The 21,417-nt window shown below is 50.4% G+C and overlaps 2 protein-coding genes across 2 annotated transcripts; one reads left to right on the top strand and one right to left on the bottom strand.

Annotated features, from left to right (window-relative positions):
• On the bottom strand, positions 1-11,472 carry LOC122368237. Its single transcript, XM_043341973.1, has 2 exons — positions 9,787-11,472; positions 1-120 (listed from the first exon to the last, which is right to left on the bottom strand). The coding sequence occupies exons 1-2, from the start codon at positions 11,470-11,472 to the stop codon at positions 1-3; spliced, it is 1,806 nt and encodes a 601-aa protein (XP_043197908.1).
• Positions 11,473-13,531: 2,059 nt separating this feature from the next.
• LOC122368236 lies at positions 13,532-21,041 on the top strand. Its single transcript, XM_043341972.1, has 6 exons — positions 13,532-13,582; positions 15,456-15,654; positions 16,077-16,188; positions 17,511-17,622; positions 17,914-18,037; positions 18,518-21,041. The coding sequence occupies exons 1-6, from the start codon at positions 13,532-13,534 to the stop codon at positions 18,568-18,570; spliced, it is 651 nt and encodes a 216-aa protein (XP_043197907.1). The 3' UTR covers positions 18,571-21,041.
• Positions 21,042-21,417: the final 376 nt, after the last annotated feature.

Genomic DNA, 21,417 nt, shown 5'->3' with positions numbered 1-21,417 from the left:
CTACTGCGCTTGCCGCTTGCGATGTAGCGTGGGCCGCTGCAGTGGGGCGGCAGCAGACAGCAGGCAGCCGGCAGGAGCTTCGGGCCGCGGCAGGCGGGCTGCTGGCAGCGGGCAAACAGCCTGCAGAGGGCAGGCAGCCGGCAGCGGGCGGCAGCAGATAGCAGGCAGCCGGTTCGGGCCGCAGTAGGCGGGCTGCTGGCAGCGGGCAGGCAGGCGGCAGCGGGCAGCAGCAGACAGTAGGCAGGCAGCCGCCAGCAGCTTCGGGCCGCAGCAGGCGGGCTGCTGGAAGCGGGCAAGCATCCGGCAGCTGGCGGCAGCAGACAGCAAGCAGCCGGCAGCGGGCAGGCAGCAGACAGCGGGCAGCAGCAGACAGCAGGCAGGCAGCCGGCAGCAGCTTCGGGCCGCAGCAGACGGGCTGCTGGCAGCGGGCAAGCAGCCGGCAGAGGGCAGACAGCCGGCAGCGGGCAGCAGCAGACAGCAGGCAGGCGGCATGCAGCTGCCGGGCTGCCGGCAGCGGGCAGGCAGGTCGGCAGCGGGCAGGCAGCCGGCATCGGGCGGCAGCAGACAGCAGGCAGCCGGCAGCGGGCCCGGACCGCAGCAGTGGGCGGCGGAGCCCGGGCTGCAGCAGCAGATCGCCATAGTGGGGCGCAGCGGTGGGTGGCAACGCTTGGCTGCCACCGCAGGGGGCAGCGCCCGGTCGGGCGCAGCAGCTCCTTTCCTTGATCCGCCTCTGTTGGCGGCGCCCAGGCTGATTCAGCAGCAGGCCGCCCGCAGCGCCACCTGTAGTCGTAGACTCGTAGGGTCTTCCACCACCGGCGGCGGCCTCGGCTGGTGACGCCCTCTTGGTCGCGCCGTCTGCTGCCACTTGGTGGCGCTAGCAGCGACGCTCTCTCGGCGAGCGCCCTCTTGGTCGCGCCGTCTACTGCCACTTGGTGGCGCTAGCAGCGACGCTCTCTCGGCGAGCGCCCTCTTGGTCGCGCCGTCTGCTGCCACTTGGTGGCGCTAGCAGCGACGCTCTCTCTCGCTCGCTTCAGGCGGCGGACGGCAGGCGGCGCCCGTGGCGACGACGCTCGGTACTCCGGCGGCGGCGTCCTTGGCTGGTGACGCTCTCATGGTCGCGCCGACTGCTGCCACTAGGTGGCGCTAGCGACGGCGCTCTCTCGGCGACACCTCCTCTCTCCTTGCGGCGCGCGGCGGACGACGGCGTGATGCCTCCGACATTCCGACCGTCGCCTCCATTCCTCTCCGGCGAGCGCCCTCTTGGTCGCGCCGTCTGCTGCCACTTGGTGGCGCTAGCAGCGACGCTCTCTCTCGCTCGCTTCAGGCGGCGGACGGCAGGCGGCGCCCGTGGCGACGACGCTCGGTACTCCGGCGGCGGCGTCCTTGGCTGGTGACGCTCTCATGGTCGCGCCGACTGCTGCCACTAGGTGGCGCTAGCGACGGCGCTCTCTCGGCGACACCTCCTCTCTCCTTGCGGCGCGCGGCGGACGACGGCGTGATGCCTCCGACATTCCGACCGTCGCCTCCATTCCTCTCTCTCGTCCTTCTCTCGCGGCGGCGCGGCGACTCCCTCTCTCTATCGCGGCGGGCGGCGGTCGGCGGCGCGGCGCTCCGGCGGCGGCGCCCTCGGACGGCGGCGCCCTCGTTTGGCGGCGCCCTTTTGCGTCGCCCTCAGCTGGCGACGCTCTCTCGGCGGCACCGCTATTCTCAAGACTCGCGGAGGACGGCGGTGCGACGGGTTGCGGCGCCCTCGGATGGCGGCGCCCTCAGCTGGCGACGCCCTACTGTGTCACTTCCTTCTACCGCGACGGCGTCATCTGCTGCTACTTCTGTTCACTTCCTTCTACCGCGACGGCGTCATCTACTGCTACTTCTGTTCACTTCCTTCTACCGCGACGGCATCATCTGCTGCTACTTCTGTTCACTTCCTTCAACCGCGACGGCGTCATCTGCTGCTACTTCTGTTCACTTCCTTCTACCGCGACGGCATCATCTGCTGCTACTTCTGTTCACTTCCTTCAACCGCGACGGCATCATCTGCTGCTACTTCTGTTCACTTCCTTCAACCGCGACGGCGTCATCTGCTGCTACTTCTGTTCACTTCCTTCTACCGCGACGGCATCATCTGCTGCTACTTCTGTTCACTTCCTTCAACCGCGACGGCATCATCTGCTGCTACTTCTGTTCACTTCCTTCAACCGCGACGGCGTCATCTGCTGCTACTTCTGTTCACTTCCTTCTACCGCGACGGCATCATCTGCTGCTACTTCTGTTCACTTCCTTCAACCGCGACGGCATCATCTGCTGCTACTTCTGGTCATCTGCTGCTACTTTCGCGACGGCGTCATCTGCTGCTACTTCTGGTCATCTGCTGCTACTTTCTTCATCTCTACCGCGGCAGACGGCGGGCGTCGCTCGTGGCGGCGACGCGCGGTACTCCGGCGTCGGCGCCCTCATGGTCGCGCCGTCCTCTGCCACTTGGTGGCGCTAGCGGCGACGCTCTCCTGGCGACACCGCTTCTCTCCCCACTCGCGGCGGAAGCGGTCCCCCGCTCCATTTCTCTCCCTCTTTCTTCTCTCGCGGCGGCGCGGCGACTTCCTCTCTCTATCGCGGCGGACGGCGGGGCGGCGCTCCCTCACTCGGCGGTGATGCTGGCGACGCCGCCGTCACTTTGCGGCGCCCTCTGCCGACGGCGCAGCTGATGACGCCTCCTGGCGACGTCCTTTGTTTCTCTCTATGACGCGGCGGACAGACGGTGCAGGTGCGTCTCCTCTCTGCTACCGCGTCGGCGACATCTACTTCTCGTTTCCTCTCTGCTACCCGACGACGACATCTACTTCTTTCTCTTCTCTGCTACCGCGACGACCTCTACTCTCTTCTCTTCTCAGCTACCCGACGGCGACATCTACTTCCTTCTCTCCTCTGCTACCGCGACGACTTCTACTCTCTCGTATCTGCTTCCCGACGGCGACATTGACCGAGCCGAGGGCGACGCGGCTCCCTGTCGTGCAGGCGATCTGTCCTCCACATCCGTCGGAGGCTCTCGGAGATCGCCCGCCGCGCACCTGACGATAAAAAACAAAACAACTCGGCAGGAAAAACGTTCATTACGCAATGCCTAGCTAAGTCAGTCACATCATATTCATCACACTTTCCACATTTAAACGTTTGCGAACAATCAACCATTTACAGAACACTTCATTACACTTCGCACATTCAACGTTTCATACTTTTAATCAACCAGTTACAGAGCACATGCTTAATTTAAATATGCCTGATGAAAGGAGAGAGTATTGGATAGAAGGAAGGATATACGGTACATACCAGCCGCGGTTATTGGGGCACCTCTGGTTGTTAAAGACGGCTAACATTGGCCGTGGGGCGTGACATCACAACACCGCGGATGATTGTCCGTGATTCATGGCCCTCTTCCGATTGATGGTCGGACTTTGAAAATTACAGCAAATAAATCGATACCTCATGACTGCAAGCTTTGGTTGTTAATGAAATTTGTATTCCATGAGACACTGGTTAAGACTGAACTATTCCGAAATTGTACGTTTAACACGTCACAGTCGACCATCCGACCTGACCACGTGAGCGGCCGTCTCAGTAGTCCCAGGTATTGACCGGTATGATCATGCTAAACGGGCCATTTATTTCGCCAAACAAATAATTTAAATTTCCTTCCGCCTAAACTGAGTTTAGAGCGGCATTGCGTGGTCACAGGTAATGGTCGGTATGATCATGCTGAATGGGCCATGAAATTTTGCACAAAACAAGTCATTCAAATTTCGTTCCGCCTAAACTGAGTTCAGAGCGGTATCTCTCGTCGCCGGCCCTTTGGTAACGGTTCAGCGACAGAGCCGACTGTGGGTCGGGTCACCGTCACTGGCACATGGCGAGCGGGGAAGTGATTAGATGGTGCGTGGGATCTGGTGAAAGAGAAAGTGGGACATGGTTCGACTCCCACTGCGCAGAGAAGCGGGTCAAATGTGCGTGCGGCGCAGCGCCGATGGCTGTGAAAGCCAGGAAGAGGAAATGACCGATCGCTGATATAATGAGCGGGACCGGGATGGAATTGACTGGGAGACGAGGCTCTGGCGCATTTCGCCCATGGAGGATAATAGTCTGCGGAAATGCGGTACCGCATTCCACTAGTCTCCGCCATTACAGCGCTCCGACGCATGCCCAGCGGCGCTGGAATAATGGATTGGGACGACGGGCCAAACAGCAAACACACCGGCTAGGTCGGTGACCATTGACCAATGACCAAGTCGAGCGGGCGGCGCCGGCGCTGGAGATAAGGACAGAATAGCGAAACTGGTATTCGGCTCTGAGTTCTTCGAATACGAAAGAACGATTTCGTTCGTTGGCGGCTGTCAATTAGGGGAGCGGGGAACCATCAACCAGACATAGATCCACAGGATCGGTATCCGAAGAAACGCATAAAAGGGCTGTACGCTCAACTAATCATCATCAACGTAAAAATGAAATTAAAACTGTGAAATTGAACCAGATTATGCTTAAAATCATAACCTGAACAATGCTGACAGTTTTATTTTTAAATCAATTACCTCAAATTATGACAAGCAATTTAATGTAACCGGTGAGCCTTCGTCCAACAATGAAAAGCATATTGAAACGTTATAACAATTTAAACGATATGCAAGTAAAATGTGAGTAAGTTTGAAATTTGCTTTATCTTGATACATTTACAGGCAAATAAAGTGGATATAAACTAAAACGACATCTTATATTATTTGGTCCCTGAATCATGTAGAACACGGGCGTAAAGCGCGTAAGTGCCAAAAGTTAAACGGTAAATAACATCCCTAAAAAGCCGATGTTTAACGATGATTCATTTTGTTACATGAACGTTTCAAAACGTCGGCTTAGGCACGTACCTAAACGGAAAATCAAGAAAGTAATTGGTAATTAAATTTACATTCCTACCGTCTTAATCGAGCTTTACAAATACAATAAAGCGTTTTAAATATAAAGGTCGGGCAATACGTATCCATAACACATTTGTTAAATGAATGAAATTTAATTAACGACTTGCAGCATTTGATCAAAGTAAACGATTACAAAAACCTGTACGAAGCAAATAGATTAAAACGGTGAAAGGATTTAATACGGCAAAATGCATTATTTATCAAAGGTTTGAGTTAAACAGACAAGTTTGACATTTCCACCTAGTGAATTTAAAGTTTCACCGGCAATTAATTTATATTCGATCAGTGAGCCTAGCCCAGGTTATAGTAAAATGGGAAATAATCAATATGTTCAATTACGATAATTCATGAGAATTATGAGCAAAATATGGCAATTTTGACATTTCCTTATGAATACCTTATTCAGAATTTTTCCCAGAATTTCATTGATTCCCGATCAGTGAATGAGAGAATAAGAACAGTAAAACGGTGAAATAACCTTTGAACGGTTAAATGCAAAATTTACAAATAATTCTGAGGAAACATGGTCCTAATTCTAACAGCTCGCTTAGTGAATGTTTAGGTAATAATTTAACCGGCATTTCAAATGATTTTGACGAGTGAAGTGATCAGTTTCAATGACAAAACCACATTACGCATCACGAAAATTGTAGGTAGGTACATCGCTGTCAAAATCATATCATTACGAATTTATAAAGTTTTACAATTCAACGCCTGATAGCAAAGTTTGAATTGACCATTTAAAGTTTTTAGAAAGAAATGAAGCACAGCAAAGTTCCATAGCATTTCAAACATAACACTAGATATCAGGCATAACAATAATTGAAGTTCTCGTCAGGACAGGCCTTTATCCGTGACGAAAACATTTCAATTTCATCACTCGCACAACATTCAATTATATCAATCATATACTTTTATCAATCAATCATACGGTTCGCCGTTTATCGGTCAGATATTTCCTCTCACCGATGTCTTATTATTGCAGTCGTCAACAAAATTTTCCTAATGAATTTTTGGTGGCTGGCTCGCTCGATTGTCCCTGAGTAATGAATATTTCACGGAGTGAGCAAATTAAATCGGCACATCGACTGGGGCTGTTCGGTCGAGATTTACGGGCTTCTCCAACCAACTAATGCAGTTTAAGACTTATATAGCGGTCGGACAAGGGTCACACCGACTACAGCACAAAGCGCACGCAAGACAAGCTAGTTCGGTCGAGACTTATGGGCTTCTCTATATCAAGAGAAGGGATCGCTGCCGACTTGCACAACATGCCGCCCAAACAACAGGTGTCTGGGTCGCGGATTTACGGGCTTCTCCAACCAACTAACGCAGTTTAAGACTTATATAGTGGCTGAACAAGGGTCACACCGACTGACATGATTGTGCACGCGAACTAGCCTGCTCGGTCGAGACTTACGGGCTTCTCCATATCAGAAGAAGGCTCACTGCCGACTTGAGCGCAATGTGCACACGTAACAGCGATTCCCGGCCGATGCACCAAATTTATGTAATGTACCCGTGATGCCAGCGGCAGCGCTACCGCCAACACCCGTTCTATCCCCCGACAGCCGTCTGCCACCCGGCCGTGGTGGTCCAACTATTGCATTTACTTTACTTTGGCATCCGGTGGACAGGGAATGCATCACCTTTGGGCACACACGGTTGGGTCGCGCACCCTCGTGGGTTGCGGTGTGCATTACACCGTCTTAATTGCAAGTTACGTTATTATTACATTTACGTTACGTTAATGTTTAAACTCCGTGACTCATTCATTATCTCCGTCTTTCGTCTCTCGTCTCGAATGTCTCTCTCTGCCAAACAAGATAAAGATTTCTGCTCCGTTATTATTTATATAAAACAAGTATAACGCCAAAGAATGAAACAAGACTGCTCGGGAATGTACGTCTACGGGAAATTGCGTCGCCTCAGAATAAACGCGCAGATTAGCCTAACATACCCTAACACGCGCAATCTACACATTTACTTTACCTTGCTCCTAGCCTAGCTAGGGAGGCGGGGTGAGCACAAAGCCCCATCCTCCGGGTCAGCGGGACACCTACCTCGAGCGAAGCCACCACACGAGAGCCCCGATCGGCCGGCGCTCACGCGTTATAACCCAGCTCGAGGCGGGAGTCGGAACGGTCAGCCCGCCCGAGGTGAAAGCCAGCCTCGCGTTCCGACGCGGCGCCCGTCGACCAGGAAAACCTATTCCTACAGGCGCGGGCTTTACACTACCACAACACCTGCAGAGGTACCTTCCTGGAAAAATGACGCCCAGGGAGGTGACTGTCCAACTTATTGGAATACTACCATGATTGCTTGTCAAAGTGTGTGTCATCATGCTCTCGTTTGACAAGTGATGTATAATAAATGTGATATTCAATAATTATCTCCTGACTGCTGACTGTTGAGTGATCAAAATATTCAAATAATCAGGGTACAATGCTGTGCATAGTGCACACTAATCATGTTGTTTTTGTGTAGGCCCTCTGCACATTGTTGTGTTCACTGCTATGTGCACCTTAAGTAAAAAAGTGACTGGTGGTACATGACAAAAGGTTGTGCAACTGTGAAGTTCATGCCCTTGGTCAAGCTGGTGCCAAATGCCTATAGCTATAGTATAGCAGGATCACTGATCAGTGAGGGTTGTAGACATGCTAGCTACATACATTGTGCATTGAAGATATTGGCACAAAGTTCATCCGTAATTACTATGCTTAACACCTAATGTAAGAAGCGACATAAATGCCCAGATGATAAAACTCTCTGGTCAACATCACACAAATTTATTGACAAACTTTGCAGGTACATATTTACATTCATGGCAAAATATACTTTCGATTTGATTCAGAAACTAGTTGCTAGTAAACTTGCATTTTTGTAGGTACAACAACGACCATATATTGAATCATAAAAAACCTCATGGCATTCATCAGTCATCACATACCTTTTTACCGAACAAGTACCTAGCTACCATGCAATGATTCTAAAAATTTCCGCAATCCATCTATATCTCAACTGACACAATGAATTTGAAATACCCTAACAAAACCTATAACTGTACATAAAAATAATGCAATACTACAAGAACTATGAATTTCTGAAGTTATTCTCACATGCTGGAATGTTGAAACTCTACTTTTGTCATCCATTTCCACGTTTGAGCCATCATATCAAACTGTTTTCGTTCTTCAGTCACAAGCTTTCGCACAAATCTGGAATTTTTACACATCATCTTGAACCATGCTCCAGTCTTTCCAACAAGGTACTATGTAACATCAAAGCAATTTTGATTTGTTACAACAGCTTCAGATCATGATAGGCTTGAGGTTTGTTACACCATTTGCCAGACAAATCTCTGCAAAATGTCTAGTGTATCAATTCCCAAACTAAGTAATTGATCATATCAGTATTTGCAGTTTCCACACAATGTTTCATAATATTATTCTATGTTTATATAAAGAAACTCAAATAATCCACAAATTGTTATCGAAACACTCCCACTTCAAGAACTCACAGAAACAGTACAAGTTCAGAAGCAAACAAACATTGCGCCAGATTTCGTATGAAACGCGCCATCGTCCTGAAGTTTCTACCACAGACGGTAGTTCAACCGCAGCCGTAGTGCGAAAACCCCTGCCCACCTTACCCCACGGCGGAGCTCGGTTGCAATTTGTAAATACGCGGCTCGGCTACAGTTCTGGAACGTGATTGGCCGGACGGCATAGAATCTTCGCCGTCCGAGAGACATCGAACGCGGGGTAAATAGAAGATAGCTCAGAGTGTGGCGCTCTTCTTTCGTTTGCGGCGCAAAAGCGCGCGTTTAGAAGGGGATGGGGCAAGATACCTATAAGAAACGGGCCCTGGTATTAACTGGATTATTGGCCAGCTGGCGCCGTATGGTGGCGCTAGCAGAGTTTCTTACATTTCAATGCTAGATATAAAAGAATAAATATTTACCTATCAATTTTTCATTTAAAGCCATTTAAAATATTTATGTCCATCCTACTACCTCGCTTATATCTATAATTAAATAGACGTAATGACATGATGTGGAGATGGAATTAAATTGATGAAATACTAGGACTTACTCCACAAGGAGATCGAATGGGTCGGAGCGCTTTCAATATGTATTATACATATCGTCGTCAGCGAATCAATAACGGGTCGAATCGAGTCGGGTATCGAAGAGGTTCGGGAGCTGCGCGGCAGAGCGATCACATACTATTCGAATTATGCATTAAAGAGAATAAAAAACACGTGAGAACAATCATGATACACTAGCTGCTAAAATGAATTAAAATGGGGTGCTAAAATGCATAAATGGCACGTATAAAAGTACAATAAGGGGGGGGGGGAACAGGATACCTATGGTGATAAAGACTGAGTAGAAAAGGGAACAAAGACTATACAAAACTGAGTGCAAAAACTGTAAAAGGACGAGTACAAATATAAATACATACAAAGGCCGAACTAGACGTAAACACTACTGACAAAAACGGCGGATTATCGGCAGCCAGCGGTCATGCAGCAGGGCACCCGAGTTCCTGTTCACGTTTGCGTCATTCGGCGACACCAGGACGGCTTCACGCCGACCAACAGTCCGAATATAGGCCGATTCCAGGAGAAGTCGCATCTGGTGATGACTGGCTCGATTCAAGATCTTGATGGCATCGAAAGCAGGTGAGCAGTCTCTATGGGTACTGAAGGCCGATGTATTGGCTCTCGAGCGGACTGCTCCAGTCCAGCTCTCCCGGTGTTCTCGGAGTCTCGTGCCCAGCTCACGATCTGTCTCGCCGATATAGACCATTGGGTCACCGTCCACTTGGCAGGAGCACTCGATCCGATAGATGACGTTGCTCTGTTGTAGCTTAGGCAGTTGGTGCTTAGCCTTGCTGCAGAGCAGCGAGCCGATGGTGACTGAAGGCTTGGAGACGAGCTGGATCCCGATCTTGCTGGCCTCCCGTTTGAGTTGGTAGAACAGGGGGCCGGCAAACGGAACAGAGACTCGGACAGGCGCCGGGTGTGAGTTCGCGCTAGGTGGCGCTGGTAGGGCCCTTGCCTTCAGTCTGAGATCGGTCCGAGTCTTCTGAATGGCCGAGTCGATGAATGATCGTGGGTAGCCATGATGATGAAACTTCTGGCGGATGAAGTCAAGCTCCTGCTGGCGGTCTCTCATGGACGAACAGTATCGGATCGCTCGAGTGCAGTCAGATCGAATGGCCGCTCTCAGGTAGCGGGTCTCGGTGTAGGAGCTGAAGGCAGGCACTTGGTTGGTGTTGCAGGACTTCCTGTAGACCTTGGTGCAGAACTTGTCGTCTCTTCTAGTGATGCAGATGTCAAGATACGGTAGCTGTCGGTTTACTTCCAAGTCAGTGGTGACATTGATGCTGGAGTCCTTGCTGTTCAGCTGGTTGACCCACGTGTTGAGGATGTCGTCACTGCCCTCGAACAAGACCAGGTAGTCGTCCGCGTATCGGCAGAAAGCATGGACCCTGCCACCACAGTTGGCCGCCAGGAGCTCCAGATCAGCCTCCCAGTGTCCCATGTACAGGTCAGCGACCACCGGAGAGTAGCTTTTGCCCATGGCTAGGCCGGTAGTCTGCCTGAACCATCGCTCCTTGTCACCGTCTTGAATGACCGCATGGCAGTTCTGGATAGAGATGTTCAGCAGGTCAGCGACTGCGTCGGGCTTGAGACAAGTTACGTCGGAGAGGGCGTCTCTGTTGTCTCGCAGCTGAGTACGAATCAGTGAGATGGCTGTCTGAGTAGGTATTGACGGGAACATCGCCTCCACATCCAGGGAGACGAGACGGCAGCTGTTGACCGCATGCGTCATGTTCTGTAGCATCTCCAGGACTTGCAGTGGAGAGCTGACCGAGTGTGGAGGGCGTGGGAGGACTTTCAGACACTTCGTCAGATGCTTGGTCAACTCGTAATCTGCACCGCGGTGGGCTGGGCAGATTGGTCTCAGTTTCAAGTTGGAGATCCAGTTGAGTCTGTCGTCGTCGGTGCTGGGAGGTGATGAGTATTTGTGAGTTTTCACAAGTCCATAGAACGGACCGCTGCGGCCATGGGTCTTGGAGAGGCGGCGATAGAGTTGGTAGCCTTCTGGGTTGTTCTCCTTCAGCATGGTGTCACGTCGCCTTCCACGAACAGCAGGTCCGGCCAATGCTGTGAGCAGGTGCTCGTTAAACCTGCCAGCAAAGGCTTCCGCTGGATCACTGGTTACCTCCTCGTAGACCGGTGACTGGAGTGAACGTAGAAGGGCTGCTGTGTAGTCAGACTTGCTTATCACCACCAGAGCCTTGGCCTTGTCTGCTGGAACAATCACCTTGGAGTCATCTCTGGTAAGTGACTTCAAAGACTCGGTCAGTTGTTTAGGCGGCTTAGGCTGTGGTTGGTTGTTGCCCCGTGTCAGTATCTTCTCAGCCTTGTTGAGGAAGGCGGTGATGTCATCGCCGGTCACACCTTGCTGGTCGGCTTGCTTGATGGCGATGTCGGAGACCATCTGGCTTTTCAACGCCAGCTCCAGAACAGGGGGCCTTGCTGGAGCTATGGAAAACTTGGACCCAAGTTGAAGTGCATGAGTCTCTTCTCTAGAGAGTGGCTGGTTAGTGAGGTTGATGACCGTCACATCCGTAGTTGCTGACCGTCTAGGATGTGTACCGGAGAAGGTCAGTCCCCCGTTCTCTCTCAGTAGAGCATGAAACTTCTTGGCCTTCACTGATTCACATTTTCTCAGTTCATGTCTGTAGATGCCTTGGGACTTGCCTTCTAGGACGGCCATGGCAGTCTGAGCGACTCCACGACGCAGTAGGCTGGCTTTGATGCCTTCAAGACGAGCTTTTGTACGGTGCGTTTCTGATCTCGCCTCGTTGAATGACAGGCGGAGGCGAGCTTCTTCTGATTTCTTCTTCCAGTTTGCTTCGCGTTCACTGGATGGCTTGATGTTCAGCCTTAAACCGCGGGGAATGAGCTGGTGGTCCCTGCAGTTTCGTAAAAAGATCGAATGGGTTTCGAATCTAGCCAACTTGCTCATGAGGTGTGAGTAGAGGTTGGCTAGCTGTCGGGTCGACCGTCCATAGTCGTTAAATTGACGTAATGACATGATGTGGAGATGGAATTAAATTGATGAAATACTAGGACTTACTCCACAAGGAGATCGAATGGGTCGGAGCGCTTTCAATATGTATTATACATATCGTCGTCAGCGAATCAATAACGGGTCGAATCGAGTCGGGTATCGAAGAGGTTCGGGAGCTGCGCGGCAGAGCGATCACATACTATTCGAATTATGCATTAAAGAGAATAAAAAACACGTGAGAACAATCATGATACACTAGCTGCTAAAATGAATTAAAATGGGGTGCTAAAATGCATAAATGGCACGTATAAAAGTACAATAAGGGGGGGGGGGAACAGGATACCTATGGTGATAAAGACTGAGTAGAAAAGGGAACAAAGACTATACAAAACTGAGTGCAAAAACTGTAAAAGGACGAGTACAAATATAAATACATACAAAGGCCGAACTAGACGTAAACACTACTGACAAAAACGGCGGATTATCGGCAGCCAGCGGTCATGCAGCAGGGCACCCGAGTTCCTGTTCACGTTTGCGTCATTCGGCGACACCAGGACGGCTTCACGCCGACCAACAGTCCGAATATAGGCCGATTCCAGGAGAAGTCGCATCTGGTGATGACTGGCTCGATTCAAGATCTTGATGGCATCCTCAAGAACTCTTCGATACCCGACTCGATTCGACCCGTTATTGATTCGCTGACGACGATATGTATAATACATATTGAAAGCGCTCCGACCCATTCGATCTCCTTGTGGAGTAAGTCCTAGTATTTCATCAATTTAATTCCATCTCCACATCATGTCATTACGTTATTGTATGTTGACGTAAGCACGACAATTAATGTTTTCTCAACTTTTCTGAATAAACGAACAAGGTTGCTAGGCTTGTCCTATGACAACTTTATTTTTCCTGATGTTTATGTCTTATATTTGACTTTCTAGTTTCTCATAGATATTGATCTCATGTGAATACAGAATGTAGGTACCTACCTACATCTCAGGATATAGGTAGGTAATTGATGGAATAGGTTTGTCTTGAAGATATCCAATTTTTAGTTAACCTTTATAACTTTCTAGGAAATTAAAGCTTTCTGAATGGACAGTCATATCTTGTTGCTTAGGATTCTAGAATATTTGTACAATAAAACTTAGTTATTTGCTGGTGTGTTGAAGCCATACATTAACATTTTTTTTTTACTACAGGAAGTTAATATTTAAGCATACCATGCTGAAGCTTCAGGTGTATATTTCTTTTTCAGACTGCATATCATTGATGACTCACACAGCATCAAAAATGGATTGGGAGAAGAAATTCAACAGCATCATTCGGGACACAGATGCTAATCTTGAGAAAGTCAAGGTAACTCTTATTTTTCTACTAGGAATGCCTGCACAAATAGGTTAGCTATGCATATTTGTGCAGGCCTCACTGGATGTGCAATAAGTTAGTGCATGTTTCAAGGTATGAATGTTGGGTTCCAATGACCATCCCAGTGTCTGGGTACCCTAAACCCCAAGTCATCATCATCAAGGTATGATATGAATTCCTTTCATGAATTGACTTGGTGTTTCTTCTTTCATTTTTCTTCAGAAGTTAGCTGGGTGAATGTGGGTCTATGTGCAGGCGCAGCAAGAATAGGTAAGAAAGAAGAAGAGCTTGTGAATCTACAGAGAATCTTGTGAGTTGTGAATTTTGTGCCTATGCTCTAATTCACTTGTGAAAATCTTCAGTGGGAAGTGTAGCAAACGTACTGCTGTAAGTGGCCCAGTCTTCATGGTTCTGATCATTTCTGGCAACTTGAAAGCTGCCAACTAGATCCGCGAGTTGAATTAGGTGCTGCTCTCCAGACTGGAACCAGCTACCACTAAGTAAAGGCCTAAGAGACTGGCGCATTGACCAGTAGGCCACACGTTTTTTAGGGGGGGGGGGTCATGAGATATAGGAAGATTTCGAATTTACTGGTTCTCGTTAGAAATAAGCTGGAGATGCCTACTGCATCAGAAAACAAACTTCGAAGCCTCGTATCGTCGGTTTCACCATTTTGGACGATGGAATGTTGTCACGTCTCATCTCGGAGAGGCAGATAACTGGTGAAGAGAGTTGTACAAAGGGCAGGGGGAGATAACCCGCTCTGTTTTTACGGTCGCTCGCTGGCGAACCCAGTCGTGGTCGGTGCCGCCGGCGGGGCACAGGGTCGCTGGGCGGAGCGATGCCGCTGCACGGGGCCGACCCGGTGGAGGCCGGCTGGGAGCGGGCGCGCCGGCTCTGGCCACTGCAGGCAGACGGTGTGACGCTGCACTACGCCGAGGAGCCGGCCGCTCCAGCCGCCGGGGAGCAGCGGGCACCGCAGCCGCGGCGGGCCGCCTCCGTCTGGACAGCGCCGGGTGTGCCACAGCCCGGCCCGCAGCCCGACCGCTCCGCCTGGGTGGTGAGCACCGCAAACGCGTCTTTTGTCAGCAGCTCTCGGGATGCCGCGGTTGTCGGCCAGCGGCATTTCGCCACCGCGCCGCCCGCCCGCAGCAAGTCGCGGTCCTCTCAGACAAAGTCCTGGGATATTTACGGTGGTGTTCCCTCCAGGAGCTCGCCCCAGACCGTTCGCGCCGTCCCGTGGCGGTCTGTCCCGTCTCCGACCGCGCGGAGCGTGCCTCAGGCCGCCCCAGCCGACCGATGGCCGGTGGCTCAGCGTACAACTGCCGGAACTACCGCCCGGCCCACTGAGACCGACCCACGGCAGTCGGCTCCAGCCGTGACTGCTCGTCCCGTGCCGTCGGACCCGTGGCAGATAGCTTCAAAGCCGGCCACTCGGGGCGGACTCGGTCCATCCACAGCGGGTCGCTGGAAGGGCGACCTGCCGCCGATACCCCAGAAGGCGTGTGTGCTGCCATGCTGCCAGAAACCTGTTCAGCATGACAGCAGACGGCTGCAATTCAGCGACGGTAGTGGCGGCCGAAAAGGGGAGAGATTTAGTTATACCAATGACGGTGACGACAGGAATAATCTGCCGCGTGATGCCGTGGACTATAGAAGCTCAGATGATGCTGAATCACCGGCACGTTGCATGGCCATTCCAACACAGATGGTTGGTGAAAATGATGTCAGCAAATACAGCGACAAATCGCAAAGTGTAAGGAACGAGAGGGGGTAGACGTAATTAGGCATGTATTCTAAAATTACGACACATGAGCATGCTCTCTGGAAACAGTGATGTAAATGATAATTGATACTGCTGTGCTCTCTGTCTCACTCTCCTTTTCCCCCTCTCTCTCTCTCCCGTCCCTCCGTCTTGCCTTCCTCCCTTCCACCCTTCCTCCCTTCCTCCTTACAACTACCATCTCTAATCATGACCATCTCCCACAGCTCTCCGCTCTCTAGTCCCGCCACTGATGGTGTACCTCTCCCTCCAGTCCCGTGTGATGCTGTCTCAGCGGACGGCGACCGGCGCCCCCTCGGCGCCGGTTAGTTCCTCGAGCTCTGCCGGGGCTCCTGCCGGCGCAGTGCCCTCGCTGGCTGAGCTGAACGCCACTGTTCAGAAGCAGGCCGTCGAGCTGCGCCGCCTGGCTGTCGTACAGCGGCGGAGGGAGCTGGAGGAGGAGTTCATCAAAGGTGAGCGCTACTGTGCGAGTGCAGGGAAGTGGTGCTTTGCTGGCACACGGATAGTCGTGCCAGCAAAGTCGTGCAAAGCAAAGGATAGTCGTGCTTGGTAGTGTGCAAAGCGTATAGAAACTTGTTTTTAGGCGATGAAAGATTATGTATATGTTGCATTTCCATTTCCATTCCGTATATTTTTTCGTTTTCTCATGAAAATTTAATTTGACGTTGTATAGAATAAAACGGTCAATAGCAATGTAATTGGACACTTCTATTATTTCACGTTACATATTGATTTCACAATTAACATTAACCGGTAAATTTTCACATTTTTATCGTTTTTTTTTGTCCTTTCATACACTGTGATATCTTGCTGCGCATTGTGCAATGTGCATCGCACCATCATTCCTGACCAGTCGGCCATGCTCCCCCACCAGCCGAGCTGGCCAGGATCCGGCGTGACGTGAAGAAACTGGCGGCGGGCGGCTCGCTGCGCTCTACCAGTGACCGCTCACCGGCGCCCGTGCCGGACGACCCGCCGCCCAAACGGTAAGTGGGGTGATAGCACACCAAGGCTGGCCGGTCGGCTCAAGGCTGGACCGCGCTCAGATGATGGCCTTAGCCAGGAGAGGGCGGCAGATAGTCGCTGCTAAAGTCAGTGCCTGGCGGTGTGACCTGGATTGGTGTCAGCGTCCTCAACGCAGAATGACGCTACGCAATTCCGACGGATAAACTGACACCTCGATGTCATTCATTCAAAGACGGTTTGCTGTGCTATGGGCAGCTATGTAGTGGATGGTCAGTTTCGGATGTTGAATTTGAGCTCTCACAGATGCTGTCCTTTCAAATATCTACCAAACTTCAGTAAAATGCACGGCACATGAGCACTACGAACGATGTTCTACAAACCTGTCCTGAAACAGTGATAGGTGCAGGATGACATATCCCAGGGGGGACCGCCGTTACGTAGAGCAAGTGTCCGCAAATGTAAATAAACTCCTCTATGGGGGACACTGACCTCTCGTTCTCCTAATTTATAACGTACGATGACTGAACTAAGGACATGAATTCTGTCTTTGCAAATCACCGAACTCAGAAATGGAGACTTATCCACTAGCCCACATGGAGGACAAGGACATACCGAACCGTGACTTTGCTTTGTGAATTGTTATCGTAGCTGGTTTTCAAAAACAAACGTGGACTTCGACCCTGTCTTCCCTTCGGCCGCTGACTCATCGGCGAAAGGAACTCTCCGGCTGACCGCGATAAACTTTTGGTACAGGAACTGGTTTGACATGTCTGAAACGTGGCCAGTGCTCAGCCGATAGATAATTTTACTTGGAGTCGCATCTTCGACATAAAAAAATTCGCAATGGAGTGACAGTATTTTTATAATATCTCAATAAATTATGTCTGCAATGTAGAAGTGAAAAAAACGGAGAATAATTGGATTGCCCCAACTGAAAGTAGCTATCTCAACGCTGCCCCACGCTCCCCGCCGTATAACTGCCGCACCCACTGGCTCGTTTCCCCGAGGACCGGGCAGCGATGACCAGGGCTGCGGAGTCGATTGATTTTCGATGACTCCGACTCCGACTCCGACTCCGGCTTTCAATAACCAGCTCCGACTCCGACTCCGACTCCGGGCAGAATTGTCGACTCCGACCGACTCCAACTCCCGACTCCGACTCCGCAGACCTAGCAGGGCTGCGGAGTCGACAGATTTTCGGTGACTCCGACTCCGACTCCGGCTCGGGTTTCTAAAATCGACTCCGACTCCGACTTCGGTCACAACTGTCAACTCCGACCGACTCCGACTCCGACTCCGCAGCCCTGGCGATGACTACTGACGGGTCGGCCGATGTCGACAGGCTGTCGAGCCGCGTGCTGACTGTCGAGGACACGGAGCTGATCACGAGGCGACTGAGGGTGCTGGAGGAGCAGGTGAACGTCCTGCAGGAGCACAGGATCAACCAGCTGAAGGTACGGACTCCCGGCCGGTCTGGAAGAGCTGAGGTCACAGACGATTAAATTAGAAATATGATTGGCTTTCATAAACAGAAAGTGGAACTAAATTAGATTATTGAATATTACGTCACTGCTGATAAGTTATGCCATGTTTCACAAAGTTCGGTAAAGCAAGGCTGCTATGCAATGCCTGAGTCATCATTGGCTTTATTTAAATACACTTTTGACACATTGTCCTTGCACAGATACTGACCAGTGTTCGTATAACCTCGTATGCCGCCTACTGACCGATGTTGTAACCCGCAGGCGGCCGTGGCCAGAGATAAGGAATCCACCGACCTGGGTACCTCCCCGCTGGCCTGCGTGGATGACCACTTCCCGGCTGAGCCAGAGGACGTCACACCCACTGAGAACGGCCGGCTGACAGAGCGTGAGTAGTGGGACCGGGGAGTACCTGCGGGACCAGCCTGGGTTTAACAGGGACCAGGGGTACCGATATCAGGATGTAACATCAGTAACAAAGACCTGGGTGTACCGAGATCGGGGTGTAACAAAGACCAGGGTGTACCGACGTGACCGGCCTGGGTGTAAAGGTACTGGGGGCACCGAGATTAGGGTGAACAAAGACCAGGGTGTACCGGGACCAGTGGGTGCGTGGATCAGGTGGCACCGGGACCAGAGCGTAGCAGGTCTTTATCGCAGCAGGACTTGGGTGTATGACCGGGACCAGTGTGTGCGTGGATCAGGTGGTACCGGGATCGAGAATGATCCACACGAGGTCAGTCACAAGTCTCAGGTACGACGTGCTTAATATTTGCAGTTCCACTGCAGGACCTATTTTTGCGCTCGCTCGCTCACGCATCGCCTCAAGCGTTTGTCCTGTTTGTACTAACAAGCACGCCTTTTTCAGCTCTCGGCTTCAACCTGGATGATCTGGCGCTGAGTGACAGTGACGACCATTGAGGGCAGCAGCGGCGGTCCCCGTTTCAATATAGATGACGCCACGCTCGACCGGAACTGCAAGCTGGTGCGCGACACGATCGTTGGACTGAAAACGTAAGCGGATTTATCTGATGATGGCTGATGTTCACATACTTCACCGATGAATCGATGAGTTAGATGTGGGTCTCGAATTCGATAGCATCCAACCGGTACATGCAATCTACAGTTTATTCCTTTGATAGATTATCGGAAGGCTACATTGCACAGTTAAGCAGCTGATAGGGAGCTGAAGGAAAGGAACGGGACCACCTTAGCGATATTAGAACTTGTAGACAGTGCAACGGAGTCTGCTGGTTACTGGAAGCTTCAGCGGCATGGATAAAACCGTAGCATGTCAATGGTCATCTTCTGTGTCCCTGGTTACACCTGGCAAGATGCATACTCGTTCAAAAATCTCGGAAAGTTTGACTTATAGGTCGAGTGGTGATTCACGGCGGAGAGAAAGTGCTGTGTGACTGCAGGTATTGGGGGGGGGGGGGGGGGGAGATAACGTCCCTGAAGGGTCAAGAGATTGTGGTTCATTAGAAGATGAGATCGTGGGCTTGGTAAAGGGGCATTACCAGAAACTCAGTTACCACTTGGGGTAACCAATCGTTTTGTGATTCGGGGAAACGAATATTTCGCAAAATTCTTTTAAAACGGCCCAATCTAGTTTGAATCGCGCCTGCTCAGCCAGGTTCGCGCACTAGGATGATTACACTTTCAGTTGTAGATGCTTTAAGCAATCGAGTTCCGGTGAGGGGACGTTTAGGCAGCGGAGGGCCGGAGGTTAATGCGAGCTCTGAACAGATCACGGGTAGACGCTGTGTAGACGGGTGGGTAGTCCTGTGGGCGGGGATCCCTGGCGATCTTACATAACCGTAACCTTACATATGATCTCTGTGCCGGGTCAGGTCAGTAAGAGCCGAGGCGCGATTTGGTGTGTTCTGGGTCGTTTGAGGGACGGTCTAGCTGCTGGGTTTTGGTTGAGCGAGCGGTGAAAAGCGTGGCCAGTTGCGAGTAAAGGCAATGCATGCATGGTTCAAGTTGAGCACCGACGAAACGTTACGATTGTCTGTAACTCTGCTCTGTGGTCGCTGAAGCCCTGCTGAACCATTTCGCTGGTTCCATTCAAAGCCGTAATAACCGCAGATACTTGCGAGACAGAAGCTTTATCTTGCCATTTCTACAGCTTTGTACATAGGGGCTCTGTACAGGCTAGTTAAGGCATCAGGGTACACGGTGGCATACAAGTGATTGTGCGCGAGTGGTGGGTATCGCGAGTCCTGTGCTGGGTATTTTGTAAGGATTCATTGTTGGTTCTCTTTCTGTAAGAGATATTGTCCTAAGTGTTTATCGTGATTGTTTTTGGTCCTTTGTTTGATATACTTATCACCATGTAGATTGATTCCTAACTGCCAGCCTTCATATGCTCTTTTTTCAATGCATAATGCTACGATGGCCAACTGTGCTGATTGCGATACTGATATCTATAACTCCGGTCCGGTCCTATGATTGTCAGTCTGTGAGGAGTACTTATTTGTACGGGTCGTTGCTAAAATTGTGCTTTCTTTGATACAAAAAGGCGCGGAACGTTAAGATGCAAGTGTTCGCTCGCATGGTTCGCAGAATGCTTGCATCTTTGAGCTGTCGGTGCCCACACACACTTCGAATCATATGGAAATGGATCAGCTTCAGTAAAGAAGTGAGGCCCCTGACTTTTATACTCTGATTGCAGTAACTATACCTTTAGCAACGACTTGTGCTTATGTTGTAGTCTATTCCGATTGCGTGGAAAGTTCATTTACACATGATCTCCTTTGTTTGCGCCAAGGTAATAGCAATGTTTTGTGCGATTTAAGTTGAATTTGTATAACCGCAGCTGTGTATCCAATGTGGGCACTCACCGTTTGTGAAATAGTGGCCGAAAGGTTGTACTTGGTACTTGACCCTGCACCTGTGATTCCTTGAGCTCAACGCTGAATACCTGCTCTTTCTAAGCGTGGCCTCAGAGGAAAGTCTAGATAAAGGATAAAGGTACAGATACTTTGATGTCAGTTTAAGAATTGATTGCTCTGCACCAGTTGTGTCACATTACGAGAGCTTGTGTCTTGTTTCACGGCCTTTCTACAGTAATTTTCTGAACCAGAAATTCTAAGAGGTTTGCCGTTTGCTGATGGAGTGGTGCATTTTGACTGTATCTGTGTACATATGATGGTGTTCAGTATTGAGGGCGTGGAGTTTTAGCTTAAGGATGGCTTGAGTAAGGCACGGTTATCATGCATTGCTCGCCGCTGTGTGCATCTAGATTCCATTGTGTGCGTAACAACACCTGTTATTATACGGAGTAGCGGAAGCAAGATCACGTTTACCTACGTGTGTTCGTAGCTGTGAGCCGACAATAGCATTTGTACTGAACCGACGTGTGTTTTAATATATACTGCAGAAATAAGTATTTTTATTGTGTAAAGATAAATTTAAGGAGTGGTAATAATAACCCATAAGGTGTGAATGATTTTCCCACCTCGTCAAAAATTATATACTCGTAACTAAAAATTAATATGCAAACGACAGCGTATGAATTGTTGTCAGTGTCCCAGCTCATGTCTCGACGTCAACATATGAAAATGGATTACGTCATTGTACCGCCGTGGGTACAAAACATGGGTTATAAAAGATTTGGTAATGATGGGTGTGCATTCAGACTTTCCTAGTCAGCAAAGTTAGCAAATGAAATTGAAATCCATGAACCTTACTATATTCTAGCCAGTTATGGTGACAGATTCAGTGCCGGTATCATAACATCGTGCCATTCTAACACCATTCACA

This window comes from Amphibalanus amphitrite, unplaced genomic scaffold, assembly GCF_019059575.1.
Source record: "Amphibalanus amphitrite isolate SeventyFive unplaced genomic scaffold, NRLGWU_Aamphi_draft 000933F_arrow, whole genome shotgun sequence".
NCBI lineage: Eukaryota > Metazoa > Arthropoda > Thecostraca > Balanomorpha > Balanidae > Amphibalanus > Amphibalanus amphitrite.
Note: the sequence above shows the minus strand (reverse complement) of the source record. Positions and strands in the feature narration are given on the sequence as shown.

Excerpts from the sequence above, each read along its gene's own strand:
- LOC122368237 (XM_043341973.1), bottom strand. The coding sequence starts at position 11,472 with ATGGTCTCCGACATCGCCATCAAGCAAGCCGACCAGCAAGGTGTGACC. Across the intron at positions 121-9,786 it reads GGATCGAGTGCTCCTGCCAA|GCTGTTTGCCCGCTGCCAGC; the intron begins GTGGACGGTGAC and ends TGCCCTCTGCAG.
- LOC122368236 (XM_043341972.1), top strand. The coding sequence starts at position 13,532 with ATGACCATCCCAGTGTCTGGGTACCCTAAACCCCAAGTCATCATCATC. Across the intron at positions 13,583-15,455 it reads CCCAAGTCATCATCATCAAG|TCCCGTGTGATGCTGTCTCA; the intron begins GTATGATATGAA and ends CTCTCCCTCCAG. Across the intron at positions 15,655-16,076 it reads GGAGGAGGAGTTCATCAAAG|CCGAGCTGGCCAGGATCCGG; the intron begins GTGAGCGCTACT and ends CTCCCCCACCAG.